This window comes from Aphelocoma coerulescens, chromosome 2, assembly GCF_041296385.1.
Source record: "Aphelocoma coerulescens isolate FSJ_1873_10779 chromosome 2, UR_Acoe_1.0, whole genome shotgun sequence".
NCBI lineage: Eukaryota > Metazoa > Chordata > Aves > Passeriformes > Corvidae > Aphelocoma > Aphelocoma coerulescens.
In genome coordinates, this window is record NC_091015.1 from 163,959,939 (window position 1) to 163,982,033 (window position 22,095).

A 22,095-nucleotide genomic window follows, 5' to 3' on the forward strand; every position below is an offset into this window, starting at 1 on the left:
AGGAAAGCCAGGGTACAGCCAAGACTGAACATCAATTGTTAATACTGAGGAGAAAAAATGTTATTAAGTGAAAGAAAAAACAACTAAATGTACAGTATTTTAAAGTGACTCAAATATAACAAGAGATGCAAATGCAACCCAGTATTATTTTTCAAAGGCCTCTCTGAATTCATCACAAGACCTTACATTAAGAGCTAGAAATACATACACCAGTCAGGGACAGTCACAAGAGATTCTCTTCCAGGAAGGCAAACCTAAAACATTCAATGAAAAAGCCTATTGACATCAAAGATCTTTGTGTACCACTTTACTCTGCTTAAGGACTCACTTACAGCAATGAGCATTTCCTGTATTTACAACTGAATTTTAGGCGCAGAATTACTTTCTTCCAAGTGTTCATTCATTATTAAATAAGAAATAAGGGAAAAAAGAAGTCATTGAATGCCTTTTCATACAGTGCTTTATCTGACTGGGAAATTACTTTCATCTTCAGGGTAAATATAACATTTTACACATACACTTAGTAACCCCCACGAAAAATACATGTTGACATTGCTGTGACTCTTAGCAGCTCTGAGCATGTGAGGAAAAGGGGGAGGCAGCCTTAACCCTCGATTTAGATAAGGGCTGATGAGATTTTTCCAGATATCTCTGCTAGGAAATGATGTTCAGACAAATTCTGAGGTATTTTTCCAGATAGCTGAGAGGCCAGTCTGAGCTACTGACTCAAATCTGGGTGTCCAGAAAATCAACCCCCAGTGCACGTGCACATCAACTCCACAGGCAGCAATTCCACATAACCCAGCAAACAACATCCAGCAGTGTGTGCTGATATTCCCATGAGTCCAGAGACCTGTGAGGGAACGTGCAAATGCTACATAATGCACAATGAAATTTCTCTCAAAAAAATCCTGAAGAGGAACATGTAGACACGTGCTATACATCTGATACGTACATTCCAGCTGTTCCACGTCTCCTGTGCTGCCAGAGGCTATGCTGCTCTCCTCTCTGGCTCTTGATGGTTGCAGGACAAACAGATCTCCTAATGAGCAGAGAGCTATGTGGTGCAGAGAAATGCAGGAATGAACCAGCATCACCACAAAACAGCCAAGGCAAAGCACTGCAGAAGACCGATACCGCCAGGAAGAGTAAGGAGAGAGGCACAGGAGGAAGGCTCTTAGCCAGCACAGCTGCAGGTGGAGGTTCATAAACCAGAAAACTGAAACCCAGGCAAAAAGGGCTCCAATCCCATTTTCCCAGTCACAGCAGTGTTTCAATCGCAGTTAAGCTCCTCAGCTCAGTATCTGATTCACTGGATGAAATGTGGCGCTATCAGCCCTTAAGTTAAACAAAAAATGAAGAATTTTATTATTAGGCCTGGCAGTGTAACACCACTCAGAGCAGTGACATCTTCTCATAACCCAAACCTTGGCTTTGCAATGTGCAGAAGCAGAACATCTCACATTCCAGACCTCTAACTGGCCTCATGCCTTTTCCAGTTAGGCAGTCTTTATTAATACAAAAAAATATATTAGCCGAATGCTTTTATTGCTTTCCTAATCACCTTTATTGATATTTGCATGGAACCTGACTACTTTCTCAGTCCATCTGCTCCTGCTGCTCATTTATAATGTGAACTCTTAATTCTGTCTTGTTAGAACTGGCTCATATGAAGGTAATTATGTCAGCAAAAACAAAGGATCATGATTTCTAGGGGAGAATGGGAAGCAAGCTACTAGGCTTGCTATTAATGTCGTTTCTAATAATCCTTTAATAGAACTGCTTGTACATACAGACCTGTTCAGGGCATATTGACTGCATTAAAAAGTCAAACAAATGTTATGTTAAACTAAAAAGCCAATCATTTTTTTAAAAAGTAAAAATATTATCTCTTTTAATCTTTCCTGAATGCAACCAAAGAAATAAGCAATAAGATCTGAGGTGTTTAGAAGACACCAAGCTAGCTTCACTACCTAGGTATGGATTTCACAAGAGCCACAGAGCCATCAGACTCCTCATCCATGTTGTACTGGGTTGAACCTGAGTTGATGGACAGTCTGTTAGACTAATGACGCTTCTCACAATTTACATATTTAAACCACACAGAAAGGCAGGAATGGTTTTTCATTCCAGCTCACCTGCCAAAAGGTTGGGGGGCTCTGAGCCTCCAGGCCCCACTGGGCCGGGCTGGGGCCCCTGCCCCCCCCCATCTTTCCCAACGCCGCGGCACGGACCCTGGGTCACTGGGGGGGAACTGTCCCAGAGCTGCAGGCAGCTCAACCCAGCCATGGACTGTCACACAAACCAGCCATGGACTGTCACACAGCTAAACCCAGCCATGGACTGCCACACAAACCAGCCATGGACTGCCACACAAACCAGCCATGGAGTGCCACACAGCTAAACCCAGCCATGGACTGCCACACAGCTAAACCCAGCCATGGACTGTCACACAAACCAGCCATGGAGTGCCACACAGCTAAACCCAGCCATGGACTGTCACACAGCTAAACCCAGCCATGGACTGCCACACAGCTCAAACCAGCCATGGACTGCCACACAGCTAACCCCATCCGTCGCAGCCTCCTGGGCCCGGCGGGTCCTTCTCCTCTCCACACCCAGAGCCAGCGGAGCCAGCGGGAGCCGGCGTGGCCTCCTGGCTGCAGCCAGCACACTCCACGCTGAGCTGAGGAGGGCACCATGCAGCCAGCAGCACAAAGGGAGCGAGGCTTTCTCCACCGTAAAGCCTGAACAAGAACACTCTTCAACGTGGCGGCTTCAGAGTCAGAGAGAAAGAGAAAGTGAGTCCCGTGAGACGGAGCTGAACACGGCGATGGCAGAAAAGAGGGCGGTGCCGCGATTCTCGCACGTAGCTTAAAAAACTTCTTGCATGCCATAATATCTGTAATATCACAAACTGTTTGTCTCTTTAATCCATTTGAAGTACATGGGGGGATGGAGAATTCATGTGTGGCCCACGAAGATTTTGAAGAGTGCCTATGCCGGGCTACATAGAAGCAGTGAGAGGCTTTTTAGAGACTTGTGGCGAAGAAAGCCTTTGTGTTCAGGCCAAAAAGATTAATAACCCCATGTAATGGCTCATGTTTTGCAGTATGAAGGAACTGTGAGATTTTCATGGAAGAGATGTTTTACACCACAGCAGATTGTTTCTTTCCAGGCGGGTCTGCTGTTGGTGGCAGTTTGGGAACCATGTGCAGCTGAAGAAAACCCTTTTTCCTTAAGCATAAGAAAGAGACTTTTCAAGAACTGCAACACTGACTAAAATCCCATGTTCTGTTACCCTTTGTGTGAGTTGGGTAAAAGGAGGGAAGTGCTGGAAGGGGGGGGGGGGGGGGGAGTTTGCCTTAATTTCTTGTTATTTCTCTTTACTTTTAATTCTATTAATAATAAAACTCTTTCTTTGTACTGCAACTGTTAAAGTTTTGTGCCTGCTTTGCTTTCTCCTAATTCTTATCTCACACAAGGAAAATAAGTTTAAGTAATGGATATTTTGAACTAAACCACTACACTTAATTGGTGCTTCTGCCCGGTTTACGAACTGAATCTGCTAGTAAAGTTATAAATACAGTATCCAGAGCTCTTCACAGGTAACTGTCTCTGCAGATCTACAAGAGAGTTCCTCAGTGATGCCACTTATAAACTGACTGGGCACAAACAGAAGGTCCCATTCCTTTGGTGACTAGGCTCCATTTATTTAAATATTATCAAAATCTGTGCCCCAAACTATCCTGCAAAGCTTTTGCCAGCATCTCTTTAAAAATTACCAATTGGTAGCATGGCTGACCTGGTGTATATCCAATCCTTGGTCTGCCCTGGCACAAACATCTATTACACCTCAGGTGCATTCACACACTCAGGGTACCGTGAGGACAGTGGGGATCATCCACAAGGTAATGTAGAAGGAGCACAAGGTTTGAATTTGCCTCAGTTGGAATGATGAATGGCACATGAGAGAGGTAACCTCAGGGCCGTGACCACCTAAATCCAGCCTCGAGATGGTCAAAACGAGAGTTCAGACTATCATTTGTCCAGGTCTCATTTCTGCCTCAACAGCAAGGTTGGAATTTGCTTATTCTTGAAGCTAAATTGATTTTATTACAACTCTGACTGTAAGACACAGTAGGAAATCCTTTCCCCTCTAAGCAGAACACATGGATAAGAGGATGCTTTTCTATGAAAGTTTGGTACCTTTTCTGGAAATGTTTAATTACACTAGCCAGGAAAGAATAATTTTTGACAGGATAAATTTTATCTCCTCTGTACCACCACAGGAGCAGCCCACTAAAACATTTGCAATGTAGACTATTGAGATCATGTGCCTCGTTGTGCCACAGTGAACCTGAGATTCAAGCTTGCTTCACACATCATAATCCATATGCCCAATTTTATTTTTTGAAATAAATATATATGAGAAGGACCTGAAAATTCCCTGAGCTCACATCAGGCCTATTCAATAATCTATTGAATTAATTGTAGTTCATTTTTCACTGGGAAAATAAAATGGTATGTGTAAGACATTCACTACTTCATTAGCAACTTTCACAAATTTCTAGTTTGGAACACATTTCAATTTGCCAAGATAAATGCCTTGATTTTTCCTCTCTGCTTAGTAACAGCATGCAGGGTAATAGAAGCTGGGAAAGGCGGCATTTTTCTTTGAGCAAATTCTGCTCAGCAGGATCCAAAACCTTAACTGGAAAAAATAACCATAATGTGTTGAACATTAAATTCTCAAGAAACACTCAGAGCCTCACCTTTCTGAGAAGTTCTGAAAAAAAAAAAAAAAACCTGTACATTTTTTTATTAGTGTGTTAGCCTGCAGAAGTTAAATTTGATTAGGATAGTCAATAATGCTTGGAAATGGTGATACATAACCCCAAAGAGCTCTTTCCTAGAAAACTGAGGATGTAATGAATGAACCAGGCACAGCCGCAATGCAGAGCCTCTCCCAACAGCCAGACCCGGGAACTTCCCTACCAGTTCTCTAAGTAGCAGCTGTGATTTCTTTTTTCTAATTACAATTCACTCTCTCTTCCCACCCACCCCCCCCCAAATGAATTTTAACATAGCTACTTTTTAATTAACTACATTAATTGCTAATGCTTCTTGGCAAATTTAGCAGGTTTCTGCAAGCGCAGGCTCTAATATCTATGTCTAATGCACAGGCATCCTGATAAAATTCATAAAAATCCCTCCGTCCAGTCTTTACATTCTTCTAATTCAAAAATCTATCTTCTCTTTACCTAAAGTCTGGCTGCGAAGTCCCAGAAAATTCTGAGAACATCACTGCTTAATACCCTATAAGCCAGAAATTAAATGAGCACATCCCATGCCATAAACCTCTGTTCCTTGGGATATTTTCTCCTGAGGGTCTCTGGATACGCCCTACTTACTAATTTCTGAATTTATTAGGGGAAGAAAAATAACATGCAAGTGCAAACTAATTTCATCCAGCCCTGCAAATACATTATTAAGTGCTGAATCTTCTCTGAGATTTGGAATTTAACAAATTAAGGAGTCCAAGTCACCTGTAATGGCATGGAGCTGAATTTAGCCACAACCATTATTGAGTCAATGGATTTAGCTTCATTGAAAGCTGTTTACTTATTTAGGCTTTCAATTATTTATTTACCCAGGCACCAAGCTAACTGTAGATTTCAAAATGCTGGCTTTTACAATTTTAAATTGGTTTTTAAACACTTATCTGTGCATTACAGCAATGCAACCAAATGATGTCATCACAGTGATGTTTGTAGCAGGATTTTAGAGAAGGGAATCTGGCATCATCTCCCCTTTGATTAGCAGGATCGCCCATCCCAAGAACCCAACACCTTGCACTGAGGAAGCCCTGTGGATGCTCTTTTCAAGCAAATGCATATTGAAAATAGTTGCAGAATGTTACTGCACAACTTATTATTCAGGTTTTGTGCTTTGAAGGAAGGTAAAGAAAATAAAATTAGTAGACAGTAACATTCCCTTCCACTCTTGTCTTACCCTCCTTCCTCGTTCACTTTGCACACAATCTGGAGCAGGACAAAGGGTTTTTAGGAAATTACTTTCTAGACAAGCACATGCCTTCCTGCCATACTGTTCACTGCAGGGATGATCCTGCAGTACCTAGAAACAAGTGACCTCCCCCAGAAGTGTCGAAATCACTCCAAGCTGTGATTCCAATTTGTGGTAATAGGTATATCCAGGGGAAGCCATTCCCCCTTGCCTCCTTGCTGCTGTTCTCAGTACAGGAGACCACTTCCAGCATGTTCTGCAATGAGGTTTGTTAACCACAGCTCTGCAACAAGGCTGGTGAGAAGAGGAAAAAAAAAAAAAGGAGTTGAAAGCATTTGAAAGCAATTTTAGAATTAATTCTGCAGCCACATAATAACTGCACTGGGCCCTGGGAAACAGGAGCTGCCAACTCAACTAACAGGTAACTGAGTAAACAGGAGAGCAAAACTACTGGAAAATAACTGCTAATAGGACTGGGAAGGAAAGCACCAACTTCATCTGTACCAGGACTCACATCCACAGCAACACGTCTGCCTGACCTGCAGCAGAACAAGTAATTCACAAGGCTTAGTCCATAGGGTAATGAATAGCTCTAAAAGCTGTAAAATTTTCAATCATTCATTACAAAGTGACAAACGTTACAGTGTCAGAAAGGTGTCATCACTAATTTGTCACTGCACCTCTTTGATAAAGACATGTTGTGATTTTAAAGTATGTCTAAAAAATACACCAGTTTTCATGATTTTGTGTACCATTTCAGTTTTTAGTGGAGTTCAGAAATACTACTGAAGCTTTTCCCCCTCAAATCCAGCATGAACCCTTCTTTCAAAAGCTTTTCAGAGCTGAGAGATCACGACTTCCAGACGAGAAAGGAATGAACTGCCATTAATACAAGGGGAAGAAACAAGTGGAGAGTAAACTGCACCCTGATTCAAGACTGTCTTCCAAAAAATCTTCTTCACAGCTCATCAGACCAAAACCCTGCCAAGGTAATTCATTCTCTTAAGATCCTAATCTCCAGCACTGGGAAGAGTGGCCAAATACATCAGCAAACCAAAATTACGTGTGAGTGGAAGTAGCAAGTACACAGAGGCAGCTCACAGAAGGCATCCTCAACACAAACACGAACAGCAGCGGTTGGGATTTGCCAGAAGTGCCACAGCGTGTGACTCCTGCCAGATTCCCTGAACAATTTCAATGTACAGCCACAGAAAACTCCATGCCATTTCACATTACAGGAACACTCTCAAGGTTTAGGTGCAATGTTATATTAACTTAATAAACTTCAATATATGTATTTTCACATGGGAGTTTCCTCTGTACCAAAACTCTAATAAATGTACCAGTCTTCAAAATCCAGCTGGATTTTGGTCTAATTACCATTTATACTGAACTTTTTTTGCACAAGATATTTCATATATTCATTTTTTGTTATTTTTCCTTTTAGCTACTTCCAAGAAGATATAAATTCAACCCCTAACACTAATAAGCAGAGTCTCCAAGGGTTCCACTTACACCTGCACAAAAAGTACCAAATTAAAGGAAAGCCAGTGCCTCTAGCTAAACTTCACACATTGTGTGAGATTCCTTGAATTTAACTACACATGGGTAAGTATCTGCCATAGAATAAAGTATCTTAGTTCACAAATAATGTGCTGATTTACTGTTACCCTGCCCCTTATCTACTTGCAGGAATACCTTAATTTATTATAGAATCACAGAATGATTTCAGTTGGAGGGGACCTTCAAGATCGTCTCATTCCAACCCCCTACCATCATTTCTGTAGCAACTTTCCTCAGATTTACAGAATTTGACTTTCTCTTAAAAAAAAAACAAAACAGGCAGAACAACAAAAACAACAAGAAAACCTGCAATCTAAATATGTCAATGCATCTGGTGAACAGCTCACAGGATGGCCATTAAAATCTATCACTGGAATACTGCTGAGAAATATTTTAATTTATTTAATTAATATTTTTATTTTGATACATTATGTTGTCCAGAGTTTTATTCCACCACAGCAGCATACACTATCATACAATTTAAGAAAATACAGCAAAAGCTATTAAATACAGCAGCATTGATCAGACAGTTCTGCCTTTGAAAAAAAGGACCATAAAACTGAAATATGTAAACACTACTTCATCCTGATGGCCAGACTAGGGCCATAGAGCAAACCAACAAAGGGAAATTGTACTTATGTGCATCTAAATATGGGGACTATCAGATGATCAATAGTTATTTGCTTGCTATTTTTCTGTTGAAGAATCATAACACTGTGATGGCTGCAGCAAAAAATCATTGCACAGCTTCATAAATTTTCCTAAAAAAAAAAGACATTTTTCATTTATGAGCAATGCCTCAAGGCTGATGGTGATTCATCCTTAAATGTCCATCTAATCCCAAAAGAGGGGCTGAATCTGTCCCAAACAAGGCAGTCATGAGCCTCCCTCCAAACCAAACAAGGCACAGAGCAGATGAAGGGAGGTTCCTTCAACACCTACTCAAGTTCCTGCTCAGCTGCAACTTGATGGTGCTGAGAGCCATGTTCAGAAGACCAAAGACCACCAAATGCTTTACATGCAGTTCAACAAAAAGCTTCAAAAAGAGACATGTTTGGATATTGCAGGAAAAAAATCTATAATTTTCTAAAATTATAGCTCACTTATCAGTTCTCCACAGCAGGGAAACACACAGGGGACCTGTGGATTTGAAAGATTAACACATGATCTGGAAAATGATTGACTAGCATAGGGATGAAGTTTGCTGACAACAAAAAATCATTTGGAATAATCAAAATCAAAAGTCTACTGCAAAAAATTGTAGCATCCCACAAGACACCCAAGTGATGGGGAGATAAAATGGGAGCCCCAGCTGCACTGCTGGGGGGGAGGAGATAAAGGATTTGGGAGTGAAGTTAAGCCCAAGATGAAGGGAGGGCTGGGGTAAGGTGTTTAAGATTATTTTTTACTTCTCATTATCATAGTCTGATTTGATTGGTAATAAATTACATTTTTCCCCCCAGTCAAGCCTGTTTTGCCTGTGACAGTAACTGGTAAGTGATCACTCCCTGCCCTTTTTTCACCCCATGAGCCTTTCATCATATTTTCTCTCCCTGTCCAGCTCAAGAGGGCAGTGACGAAGTGCCTTTGTGGGCACCTGGTGTCCAGCCAGGGTCAACCCACCTGGATAAAGCACCTAAAGGATGGGGTGATGAAAGGGCAGCTGGAATGCAAAGGGAAGCAGTCAGGTCTGAAGTATAAGGTAAGCACTGACAGCTTCTTACTCATCGCCACTCTGGAAAGCAATCTCAGCTACGTGGCCAACAGCTCTGTGAGAACCAAAGCAAATGTGACTGCTCAGCAGACAACACAAAAGAATTATTACTGTGAGGCAATAATAAAGTGAGCAGGGGAAAAAAAACCACAAAAGGTATGACCAAAAAAACCCAGAAAACCAAAACAAAAAAAAAATCCCAAAAAACCCACAGGACTTTCAACATGAGAAAAAACCAAGCATTTTGATTCTATAGCTGGTAAAACAGGATCTGATACAGATGCATAAAATCACAAATTATAAAATAAAGATGACAAGGGACTAATTCTTCCACAGTTCCACATGACACAACTGGGACACGAATAAAGTTATCAAGTGACAAATGTAAAGCAAACCCTCAAAAATACATTTCAGACAGCACAGATGAGCTGTGGGACTTTACCACCACCAAATGCTACAGGGGCCATGAGTCCAGAAGCTCACAAAGACATCCATCTCACTTCTGAAGCATCACACCATTAGCAGCTGTTAATTCACTATAGCTGCAGATGAGAAAGTCCTGAACCTCCTTGTTCCCAGGAGCTGGGAATGTAAATCCTGGTTGTGTATTCATGGGAAGGATCATGTGGTACTGCCCCTGTTCCTTACACTCCCTTCTGAGCAACCAGGCACCAGCTGGGATTAGAAGACAACTTGTGCCATCAGAAGATGTAAATCTCTGTCCTCCTCCTGCAGGGCTGCTCCCGTGGGCTGGTGAACAAACCCCTGCTGAAAGCCAGGCCCAGCCTCCAAGAAAGTGAACTGGAATGTCCCAAGGGGCACACAATTTAACTGGGAAGTTGATAGGGCACAGTACACAACCCCATCCTCCTCCTCCCTGTTCTGTCTGCAAAGGAGAGTCTGACTTTGAGGTACTGAGTAGTTACCTCACAGTTCCTCCTAGTTTAAGTACTCCAGTGCTGTGTGATCCTTTCACTTCCCTATTCAATTTACTGAGCCTCTGATATCACAGATATATCTTCCTGCTTCTGGGGAACTTCAGGCAGTCACTTCTTTCCCGAGAGAATATTTTGAGGGTAGAAATGTGGTTTACAACACCAAATTGTCTAATGTTTACAATCTGTTTCTGTGTAAAGGTGATCATTTCTCCAAGCAATATTAAAGGAGAAATACAACAGATAGCAAGGGCTGGATAGATAGTCTTCACTCCCAATTTAAAATCTACAGTATTTTACACAAAAGTAATTTTAACTGAAAGGAAAATCTAAGTGGTCATTCATCACTGGGAAGAAATGCTGTTATGAGTCTCCAAGTCTAAGAGCTGAAGCCTGTGAGAGGCTGAGATCACTGCTCCCAACAAGTAAAAAATACTTTTTTGAAGTAGTGATACAAAATTCTGCTGCTTGGGACTTCCATTATGACAATTTCCAAGAAAATTTTAAACCTGTGATACATATTTAATAACATGGATACCTTACACATCATTAACTTCTGCTGACACTTTATCTTTCCCCTCTCTTTTCCTTTAATAATATTTAAATTACAGAGGATGATTTTAAAGTGTCATTTCCCAGATCTTAGAGTACTACTGCTAATGCCTAATAGGTCTGCCAGCACTATTCTAAGGAGATTTTGGGGATGGTTCCTACTGTTGCAGTTGAGTTTAGACACTTGAACAATTTGTAGGTAATTTGTAGGCAACTACTTCAGAAAAACGACAATTAATGGAGAACGCTCAAATTCCCATTATTTTCTTTTTTTTCTCCTCTCTGTAATCAATGTGCAAATTTAGGCATTTAAAACCAGATGAGAATTAGAGAAAAATGTCACATGTATAAATAAAACAGGCACTGTGATTACACCCCCCTTTTTAGTAAATGCCTTTAAAATAAATAAATGCCTATAAAATGCAGTGCTATAATTTGTCTACAGTTTTGTCAGCATCATAATGGAAATAAATCTTCTGAGGGGATCTGAATTTTACAAGGAGAGTATGCATGGGCCTGGTTAGAGGTGAAATAAAGACTATGGCAGATGGTCAGGCAAGGAAAAGAGGCAAGAAACTCGATGTAACTAAAGTGATGTACACTGCCTGAAAATCTAGTAACAAAGGAACTATGAAAAAATCAAAGTATTTGTAGAATAGTCTGTTTCAAACTACAAGATGAGAAAAACTTTTGAAAGCTAAGAGAATATAATTTATATGGCAGTAAAATGAAAATGAGGTACATCAGAGGCAGACTTAAAGCCTCCATCTTATGATTCGAGCTGACATCATGTTTGTGAGTCCAAGACCACTATGAAAGAATTCCAATAAGTGTTTAAGAGATGAACCAGAAATATCTCCATCTAGTAACACAGCAAACTTATTTCTAATCACATAAATCACTCTATTGTTCAACACATCCAGTACCAGTTTATTTTTATAATAAGGTTGACTATCTTATAAGATGGATAAGAAAAAGACATTTTTGAAGTATATATTATCCGTTACCACAACAATTCTGAATACAGTTTCCAACTTGAACAGCTACTTGTTTCAACACTATCATACGATTTCAGAATTCATTTCATCAGCAGTCTTCGATATGAGAACATCAATCAAGATGCAATTTTCATTGGAACCACTAAGAGTTATGTACTAAAGGACTTGAGGAAGAGGCACTCCAGTGCACCAGACAAGAAAAAGGTAATGTCTCTCAGAAGACTTAAAAAGCACCTAAAGGTCTATAATAAAATTGATGACTTCAAGAGTTTTTATACAGCTAAAAGATTTTATACCACAAGTCTTAAAAGTTTTATGCATACATTGGGTGGCAGGAGGTTAAATGCACTTGCCAACCATTGTGGGTTTATAGTCTCACAAATGCAAAACAACCAGCTATGAAGAGACTGCTTAGAAGGATCGATACTAAACATCTCCATCCATAAAAAGGAGAAGGTCTCTTTTATTCAATTATCAAAAGTAATGAGCTAAAAGAAAAATAAAATTTTAAAAAATAAGCTGTCAAATCACCTCCAGGTGCAGTTTTTTCTAACTGCATATTCTGATCATAAGGACCAAGCCAGTTCTCAGTTACAAGGGTGAAGAAAAACCCTGATGCTGAAGAAGAGATTGATTGATTCATTGATTGATTTGAGCTCATGCTATTCAAAAAGGGACATTTGTACGTAATGTCCCTGCTGCTTGGAAAACGCCAGAAAGTGCAAATTCTCCATTTCAGAACAGCTGTAAAGAGGAGCATTTAAAAAGTCAAATCTTCTCTCAAGAGAGACTGTGAACAGAGACATTTTAAACATTCACAGAGAGAGCAGAGCTTTCCACAGCAACCAAATTGTGCCTGTTAATGAAGAAATTCTCAAAATCCCAAACATTATTTGAAAAGGAGTGTAGTTTTCAGAATAATCAACTTATAGCTTGCAGTTGCTTTGGAGTCAATGTTTATGTGCCATTCCTGAATTTCATAAACCATAATTTCAGAGAAAACAGTGCAAGACTACAATAATTTTAAATTTTAATTAAGAAAAAATACTAAGGGTACCTTTTTCTCTAAATCCAGGCAACTTTCATTACATGACCTGATGGCCAGACCATATGGCATTACAGGTGAAATCCTTGTTGTCACTCACCCAAAAATCAAATTCTTAACAACTGAAGTAAAACCGGAACTTTATCTCTGAGAACTTAAAACCACACCATGGGATGGATGACATGTTCCAGTAGAGGGAAACATTCAGCACCTGAGGAAGCACTTAGAAATACACTGTACAACATTCAAATGGAAATTAAAATTGCTTCAGGAAAATAATTCTTGGCTTTTGTTCACATGAAGGAGGATGGACTGAAAGCTCAGCAGTACCAGTTGCTGAATTTTGCAAAGATAAAAAGGAGCAGCAGAGTAAAGTTGCCCTTCACCACAGCTACAGTTGAGTGTCTCCCAGGAGTACAAATATTCAGTAATTAAGAGGGTCTAATCAGCTCCCAGAACCCACCTCACCATTTCATTTTCTTCAGACTGCCAATAAAGATGCCAATTACAGCTAAATATAACAGAACAAGATATGTTCTTGTGAAGTACAAAGAAAGATCACATCTCATTTCAAATTGGTCATCAAATAACTAATAAATTGTAATGGGTGTTCATTGCTTTGATTTTGAATACAAGAGAGTAAACTGCAGAAAAAAGCTTTCAGAACAGTTGTACCACATCTCAGCCAATTCTGCCAAGTTTGGAAATGTGCTAAATACATTATTTTTTCACAGAATCAGAGAATCATGAAGGTTGGAAAAGACTCCTAAGATCAACTATTAAACATAACACTGCCAGGTTCACCACTAAACCACAACCTAAACATCATAATGTGATTTATATTTTAAAAGATACATATGCTGAATTTCCTAACTCTCCCTAAAATAGCAATAGTAGGGTTGATAACCCACACCACCCTACATGAAACTGCAAAAATTGAAGAAAAATTATAACCACAGCATTTCACTTTTTCATTCAATCACCCTGGTCTGTTCTGAAAAAAAATTAAAAATAAATAAATAACCCCCCACACATTTTACCTGCTCTACTTACTGCAAAAAGTAATCCATCTTTACACACTGGGCAATTAAATATTGAATATAAAAGGTACTGACACTATTAGAGATTCTTCCCCCAAGTTGAGTAGCTGCTCAAGTAATGTGCAGAGCCTGCAAATTTTATTTTTACAGAAGGAAGTCATATACCCCTTAAGGCTGCCACAGAACAGCTGCTAATTTTGAATACCTCTCTTACATCTGGATCAGTAAACTCCAAAGGGGGATGAATAAACAAGGTAGGTGGTGGATTTTAAAAGGCAAGTGAAACAAAAATAGAAGGATCTTTTTATAGTAAGAAAAGCCTGGGGGAGATCTCACCACCTCTTCTCTCTGCTGAAAAATGCTATTTGCTTTTTAATTAAAGCTTTTTCAGTCTCTTTTTGCGGCCCAATTTTCTCTGAGCACCAGCACGTCTGTGGAGATGAAAAATGCACTGAGTAATGAATTTTAGATTTGGAAGAAGTCAGCTCTAGAAATAAAAAAGGCCTCCACACATAGCCAAGATTTGAAGGTGAAGTGATTTAATGGCTGACTCAACTCATTATAATTATCATTATTCATACTGTGGTGCCATCCAGAGGCTTTGTGTTAGGACCGTACCAATAATACAATTTCAAGAATAAATCTGTTTGCAAAGCTGGGCAGGGGCTTAAGAGAGCAGGCAGACTTTAAGCAAGAGGAAGAGCAGATGCATGGCAAGAAGAGGGGAAATGAAGCTTCAGCAGACAACTACCAACACTTTATCCAGTATGGGTTTGCTTGTTAACAGCAAAGTCAACACTTAGAGGGAAAAGAACCTGGCACGGGTCACTGTCCCTGGGAGCAAGGGAGAGAGGACACCAAGAGTGACAAATATTGCAGCAAGACATCCATGATAGAACAGGATGCACCCATCCCCTTCTCCTGTGTTGTGAACCTGAACATTTAAATAGGTATGGCAGGAACAGCACAGGAAGAAGGAAATACAGTGCACACTGGCAAGCTGAGGGGAGGTGGAAAGCCAAGGATGAGTACTCAAGGCCAAGAGGGAATAAAAACAGAGATGGCATCATGAAAGGCACTAGGAGCAAGGGAGGTTGCTGTGGAGCTGTTGTGGTTTGACACTGGTTAGGCGCCAAGCACACGTAATCTATTTATTTATTTGGGAAATGGGAAAGGTTGGTATTATGTGGATAATTTATAACGAATCAAAACAAATGAAAGATGAATGTTGGTATAATGGGATGGCAAAAGGCAATTTGATGCTTCAAGTGATTATCTTTAGGCTTTTAATTTTAGATTATTCCTTGCCAAGTGACTGTGCAAGGCTTTCTTCATAGTGAATTTAGCAAAACTCTTTGTGAACAGCTGCCCAGCACCTTTCTTACACAAGAAAATCCACTCTTTACATAACTCTCCAAATTAATAATTAAAAATAATTATGTAGAAATTCTGATTAGACATACCCAAATAAGATCAGAGTTGTAGAATGGGGAACAGCTTGAAAATGTGTGCATAGAGGAGTGGGAGGCGTCAAGTTATTGTCAGCAAGAAGTGTTTTTTCTAATGTCTCAAATTCACCAGGTCATATCCTTCACACTGCCAATCACCAATCACAGAGCTCATATAAACTTCTCACCAAAATTTAAATGTAATACACTGATATGCCACTCAATTTTGCTAAATTGATAGAAATCTGATCCTAATTGCAATAACAGCAAAAAATAGGCCAGTAACTTCCTATGATGCTGTGGCTACGCCCTGGGAGCTCCGCAAGGTTTAGTAGTAATCCTCAAACTCTCTTCAAAGGATATTCACATCTGTGATGATAACAACTATTACGTTGTTTTGACCTGTGTGTTTATCAGATCCAACCAAAGGAAACAATAATATCACTAAAACAATCTAATTATTACACCCAAAATCATGCTGTTCCACAAGTACCTTGGGGCTCGGCTGTGGGACTGTAAAGCAAAGTATTCTGTATTTGCCAGGAGAACCTAAACTCAGCAGCAGTTATATTAATGTATATTTTCTGCTTCATTTCTTTTGACTTTATCGCTGCTCATCATTCACGAGGTTTTTTCAGTCCATACTTGTACAATCAGAGGGTTATCAAGCACCAAAAATCTTTACCCATTTAACCAGCCCATCCTCTGTGTTTATTAAAACAAGTGTCTATTTATTCTCACAGCCACAGCACTCCTGGTTAAATAAAACATAACTGCAGCCACTAATTCCCAGTCAGCCCTGTAAGGACACAGGGTCAATTATTGCATCCTTGTAATTTAAAGGCTGGAAACAGCCTACCAAATAACTGAAAGCCTAACAACAGGCTGCTTTCATTACACTTCGTATCAATAACAGTTGTCAAAATAAAAAGAACTGAATTCAAGCTTCATTTGCTTCCTACAAGCCATTAGGAAATGTGTAAGTTTCTGTTTTGATATGCGAAGGAAGCCTTTATAGTCTCATAAATGTAAAAATAAAGGAGCTAATTTATGCACTCAACAATGGAGGATATAGCTTGACAAGTTTATATGCCTGAACACACACCCACCAATTAAAATGGTGAGGATGGATGATCACATAGATTGCTGGTGTACCACACAGGGCAACCTCGTGAGGATGTCATGAAAATCAGATGATCTTGATCCTGGAAAAGACTTCTGCTCCATCTCCTTTTCCCACATGAGCGTCTTGCTACACCTAATAATTTCTGAGACATTTCTGTCTTGTTGGATCTCAGAGGCTTCCACGGTGAAGCCACCGTGGCCTCCCAAGACAACCTCTTCCCATAACTTTTTTTTTTTTTTCTCAAATACACTGCATAAAAACCCACTTTTCATAGAACTTTATTTCAACTTATTTTTTTTTAACCAGAAAAACAAGAAATCTATTATTTTTGTCCTCTTTTACAACAGAGGTGTTGTGGTTAGCCCCAGCCAGCTAATCAGCCCCACACAGCTGCTCACTCAACCCCCTCACTGGGATGTGGGGAGAACTGGAAGGGTAGAACTGAGAAAACTCATAGGTTGAGACAAAAACAGTTTAAAAGAGAAAGCTAAAGCTCTGAACACAAGCAAAGCAAACCAAGGAATTCATTCACCACTCCCCATGGGCAGGCAGGTGTGCAGGAAAGCCAGGCTCCATCCCACAGAACAGTGGCTTGGGAAGACAAACATCACCCCTTCCTCCTTCTTCCCCCAGATTTTACTGCTGTGCACAACCTGATACGGTATTTGGAATATCCCTTGAGTCAGTCGGGGTCAGCTGTCCTGGCTGTGTCCCCTCCCAACTCCTGGTGCACTCCTGTCCCTGCCCAGCCTCCTCTGGCAGGGCAGAATGAGGAGCAGAAAAGGCCCTGATGCTCTGTAAGCAATAACTAAAACATCCCCATATTATCAACACTGTTTTCATCACAAATACAAACTACCTTACAAGCCACTGTGCAAAAAATTAACTATCCCAGCCAAAATCAGTACAAGAAGTAACACATTAGAGGGCTGTCATGTACCTCCTGGTCTTCTGTCAAGTCAAAAAAAGATTCTCTTGTTCTTTTCTCAGATCACGCTGTGCAGATGTCTAATTGAAACCATGACTGTGCTCTGAATTCTCTGTGTACCCTGCTGGAAAGGCACACCAGAGAATCAACCAGGGGTTCTCTCCTAAACTCAGGAGCTTGTCCTCGTTCCTATAAAAATTCTTACATTTTTTCAGTCCAGTTCTTCAAGTAATTTCTTTCCCAGCTTTCCTGCAAACTTAATAAGAATGTCTTCTAGTCCACCAGCAGGGTTGGTAATGAAAATACTCATCAGAAAGAGTCTTTACTGAGCTGCATTTCACATATCCTGCCAATCTCACAATGAACCACGCCTAATTTTTCTACAGGAGGTTTTCCAAGGAGTTCTGCATTCCTGTACAGAAGAGTAATCTAAACCATGTGTCTTCAGCTTCAAGTGTTATGAGAAGGAATGTCAAAAACCTTACTAAACTCCCCAAAATATGTAACCTGGTTCTTCTCTCTCCTTAGGGATTGTCACTTCCTACTGCAAAACCAGACTTTTTTTTTTTACTACTTCCTGCTCATTAACTTTATTCTCTTGTTTGAGGGTATTAATGCCTTTGATTAGTCTTTTGCAACTCAAAAGGATACCAACAATTTTAATCTGTATAACAGTTCCAAATGATGACATGGACATATCAACACATCAGAACCTTCATTTACTGCCAGTTTGATGAGCAACATACATACAAAATTCACCAAAAATGCCAAAAACCAACACCACCCAGAAAATTCAGCTGCTTGAAAGAGCAGAAACATGGCATACATCATATTCTTTACAAGCCAACATGGCAAATAGGTTGTTGACCCCTTTAAAGTGCGAGTGCAGTGCTCATTCTTGGTGGACTCCTGGTTTATGCCTCCTTTTGCACAGAGCACTGTGGCTCTGCCCTATGAGACTATTTCAAAGACAGTAATAAATGGCTTTATAGGAACATTGATATTTTTGTGACTCAAGGTTCTTGTCTGCCAACGGATGCAGATTAAACTGGCTGAGTCTGCGCTCAGCAGGCCACTTTTTCAATTATGTACCTTCAAAAACCCTCAGGTTGATACAGGTGTCATAAAGAATGAACACAATACAAAAAACCTAAACAAAGCATTATTTAAAAAGATACAGATTTATATTCCTGAACTAACAATAGCAAAAACCATTTCATATTTGTTAAAGCAAATATGCACCAGGACAGCTGCAAAGCATTCCTGAAATATTATTTCTTTTTAATGCCACATTTTAATCAGATTCTTAGTAAAAAGTATCAAGTGTCTTTTAGCTGGTTGTTTTGGAACAGAAAATCAAGGAGAATGAGAAGCAGGAGTAGCACAAACAGGTAGACACATTCTAGTTCAAAAACTGGGATTTCCCAGGTGAGTGCAGCTCTACATTCACTGTAGAGAAAAATTAGCATGAGAATATTAAGGAGAAATGGGGAATGTTACTGCAGAACTATTTTAAAACTTCCTTGTACACCCATCATCTCTGTGAGCAGAGCTTTGTAGAAGTGCAGGGATTTTAGAAAGCAGAGAACTTTTAGAAAATTTTAACTTATTTCTGAGGCAGAAATTCAGATGAAAGTGAGAAAAGCATTTTTGTCCTGCATTTGTAAATTAGAATTCACACTTTTAAGAACTGAGCAAACAGGAATTTTTCTACTTTCACATCACAAGCACAGGTCTCCTTTAACACAGCTCACTCAGTGGAGTTCTCACACCAAAAAGGAAAGGAAACTTTGGGGTTTTGTCCATGGATACTGAGTGAGGTGCTAAGAAAGTGTCTCTTCAAGACAAGAGTTTTTGACAGAAAGCTGTTCAGCACACACTTCCCACTGCATGGGAAGGACAGAGGAAGTCTGGGAAAAGCAGTGAATATTGGTCCCCATTTTTGGTTTTTCCATACTTATTCCAGGGTGCTTAAGAGCCCAGTGGTAGCTCTTAACATCTTTACCTTACAACAGTAAGAAGTTACAAATATCCAAGTAAAATGTCAAGAAGATCGCTATATTTCCTTGTAATCACAATAAAATTCCAAATGTATCAGCTAGAATTTCAGAGGTTAAAATTTCATCAGGGAAACGTGACAGGTTTGATAAAAAATTCCGAGGCCAACCATTATGGCCCATCTTTAGACATCTTTCTGCTCCCAATTCTTTCCTTTACCCAAAGCAAAAATGGCAGCAAAAAAGAAGTAGCAACAGTTTAACACTGCAAGACACCAATCCTTCCTTGGATTAGTAAAAAAGAAATAATTTTATCAATCAGTATTTGCTTAGGACGACCTGTGACAGAGAACTTATTCTCACGTGTGATGATTAATCTCATAGGGATAGATGAGAAGAAAGATTTTATTGATAAACAATCATATTTCTCATCAGAAGTTTTGTGGTGAAAGAAAGCAGGCCCGAAGAAAATAACTTATATCCCATCTGGTTTAAAGGATATGATTATAATGCTACTGTAACAAATCCTGCTCAGATCCAAAATATTACACACTTTAATACTTCTCCCTGTGCCATAGAAATTAGTTCCAGGGGAAAATCAACTGACAGAAAGGGATTTTATAGCAGTGTGACTTTTATAAAAAGTTAATGTTCTGCTGATTGACTGGCTGGGGGGAAACATGGAGTAATGCAGCTGAGTTGGATGACAATGCTTGCAGAGTGGAAAAGGCAAAACTCACTGTGTATCTGACTCAGATTTGCTCAAGTGTATCAGGTTTTATAATAAAACAAGGTTTCGTCAATCACACCATCTTCAAATTAAGCTGGCCCCTTCTAGTAACATTTTTCTTAAATAGTTTTTATTATTTCAACCAAATTTGACAAAATGAGCAAAGTTCTTAAAGCATAATATTCTGAAGGGCTTCTCAAAAAATTAATGTTATAGAGGTGAGAAACTTCACCAGTCCTCAAATTAAGCTAAATGCAAGAAGAAAGAAAATATCTTTCAGCTATTACATCCAACACTTCAATTTTAAAGTATCCTCCTTCATCCCTGCCTACAAAGGAAAAACAACATTAACCTCTCTTCATTTGTAAAATGTCATCTTCCATCCTTGGTCAAATCTGGTCAAACCTTCTCAAAAAAGATGTCTGGTTGGCATCTTCCCTTGTTCATATACAAGCTTAAAAATATCTCCCTTTTTTTTTTTTTTTGCCACTTTCTTTCCTCTTTTTTTTTTTTTCCCTTTTTAAAATTACAGCTCATCAAACCCCACAGCAGACCATGCTGACTTTCTTATCACAGCTGTGGTGATTGTGAATGAATGACAAAAATGTAAAATGTGGGTTAGACTTTACATTAGACAGGAGAAGAAAAACATTCAGGGAGAGATCTGGCAGGGCTGCAGGAGGCCACAGGCAGGGAAAAGGCATCCCCAAGTCTTTTCTTCATGCCTGATTAGGGAGAAAGCACAAAATATCTCTCAGGTCTCTACCAGAAGACTCAATCTGGATGAACTTGGGAGGGAAAAGCTGGCCTAAGAAAGTCATTTATGTTTGTGTCTACAGAATTGAAATAAAATATAGACTGTGTTTTTGGCATGTGAAGTGCATCTTTATTTAAAAAATACTTTCATTTCCATACTTTATTTTAATAAAAAATACTTTCAATTCCATACAGTGAATATAACTTTTAAATTGGCTCCCAATAGCTGTGTGTAATGATAAGAGGTTTGTCCTTCACAGTACCAAGGAGTCCTGGACCTCTTACTGCAAGACCAGCAGTCAGATCTATGGCTCTGCCCCACTCTGCATCTGCATTTCTTCCCAAAATCAGGCACACCACAATTTTGCTCTCACAGGATACATGGGCCTGGGGATACACTTCAGCATCACTTGTGCAGAGCACTCTGGCAAGGTAAAGCAAGATGACATTAATGCAAATAAAAGCTGTTACTTGCTTTTTATTTTCCAAAGTGTCTGAAACTGAAATGGGAGATAGCAGAGTTGGTTCAGGTCTGAAACACTACCTGAGAGTCCACAGCAACTTTTGTGTTCAGTTTCATTCTTACACTCAGGGCACAAATGCAAAAGAAAAATAATATTTTTAAAAATTAAAAGGAAAAATGTTCCTGTGTCATTTTAAAAAAAATCAACGTAACAACATAAAAAAAAAATTTCAAGTCTATGTTGAATCTTCCCCTTTATAACCAGCAGAAAAACTAGAGACAAGACGTGGGACTGAAAACTTTTCCTCTGCTTGTTTTCAGCCAGCTGCCTCTCCTCCTATGCTGAAACTAGCACTAACTAATACTTTCTGCTAGTTATCAATTTGAAATCTTGTCTAGTCATTTGGGAGGTCTTTTAAAAAATATTTATTATCAATGCATTTTACTGCAACTATCTCTCTCCTTAATTATTTTAAAGATCTAATTTGCATTTCATTTGTGTCATCATGACAAAATCCCATTTATTTAGACCTCTATTGCCATGCAACATGATAAATACTTCAAAGTAAATTTACTCAGCTAAGTTATTTTAATAAATGAATGCAATTTGGACAGTTTTTAAAGCAGTCCTAAAAAAAAATACTTTAACTGCTCATTATAGCAGCAGCCTACCATAAGCAAGCACATTTTTCTAAAAGCAGAGCTTCAGAGGTCATGTTTGCCAATATTCTGCCTCAATTTGGGAAAGAAACCTTGCAGAACTTTCAATTGAT

General features: G+C 39.4%; 1 protein-coding gene across 4 annotated transcripts in view; it reads right to left on the reverse strand.

Annotated features, from left to right (window-relative positions):
- TRAPPC9 (trafficking protein particle complex subunit 9) overlaps positions 1 to 22,095 on the reverse strand; it is a 459,459-nt gene that overhangs the window by 182,252 nt on the left and 255,112 nt on the right. Inside the window, exon 22 of one of the 4 annotated variants that reach the window (XM_069005536.1) lies at positions 21,046 to 21,283. The exons of the other annotated variants lie outside the window; for them this stretch is intronic. Coding sequence (XP_068861637.1) covers positions 21,207 to 21,283 — 77 coding nt within the window. The 3' untranslated portion in view covers positions 21,046 to 21,206. Of the gene's footprint in view, positions 1 to 21,045; positions 21,284 to 22,095 lie in introns of those variants that run through there. 4 annotated transcript variants of the gene reach the window in all.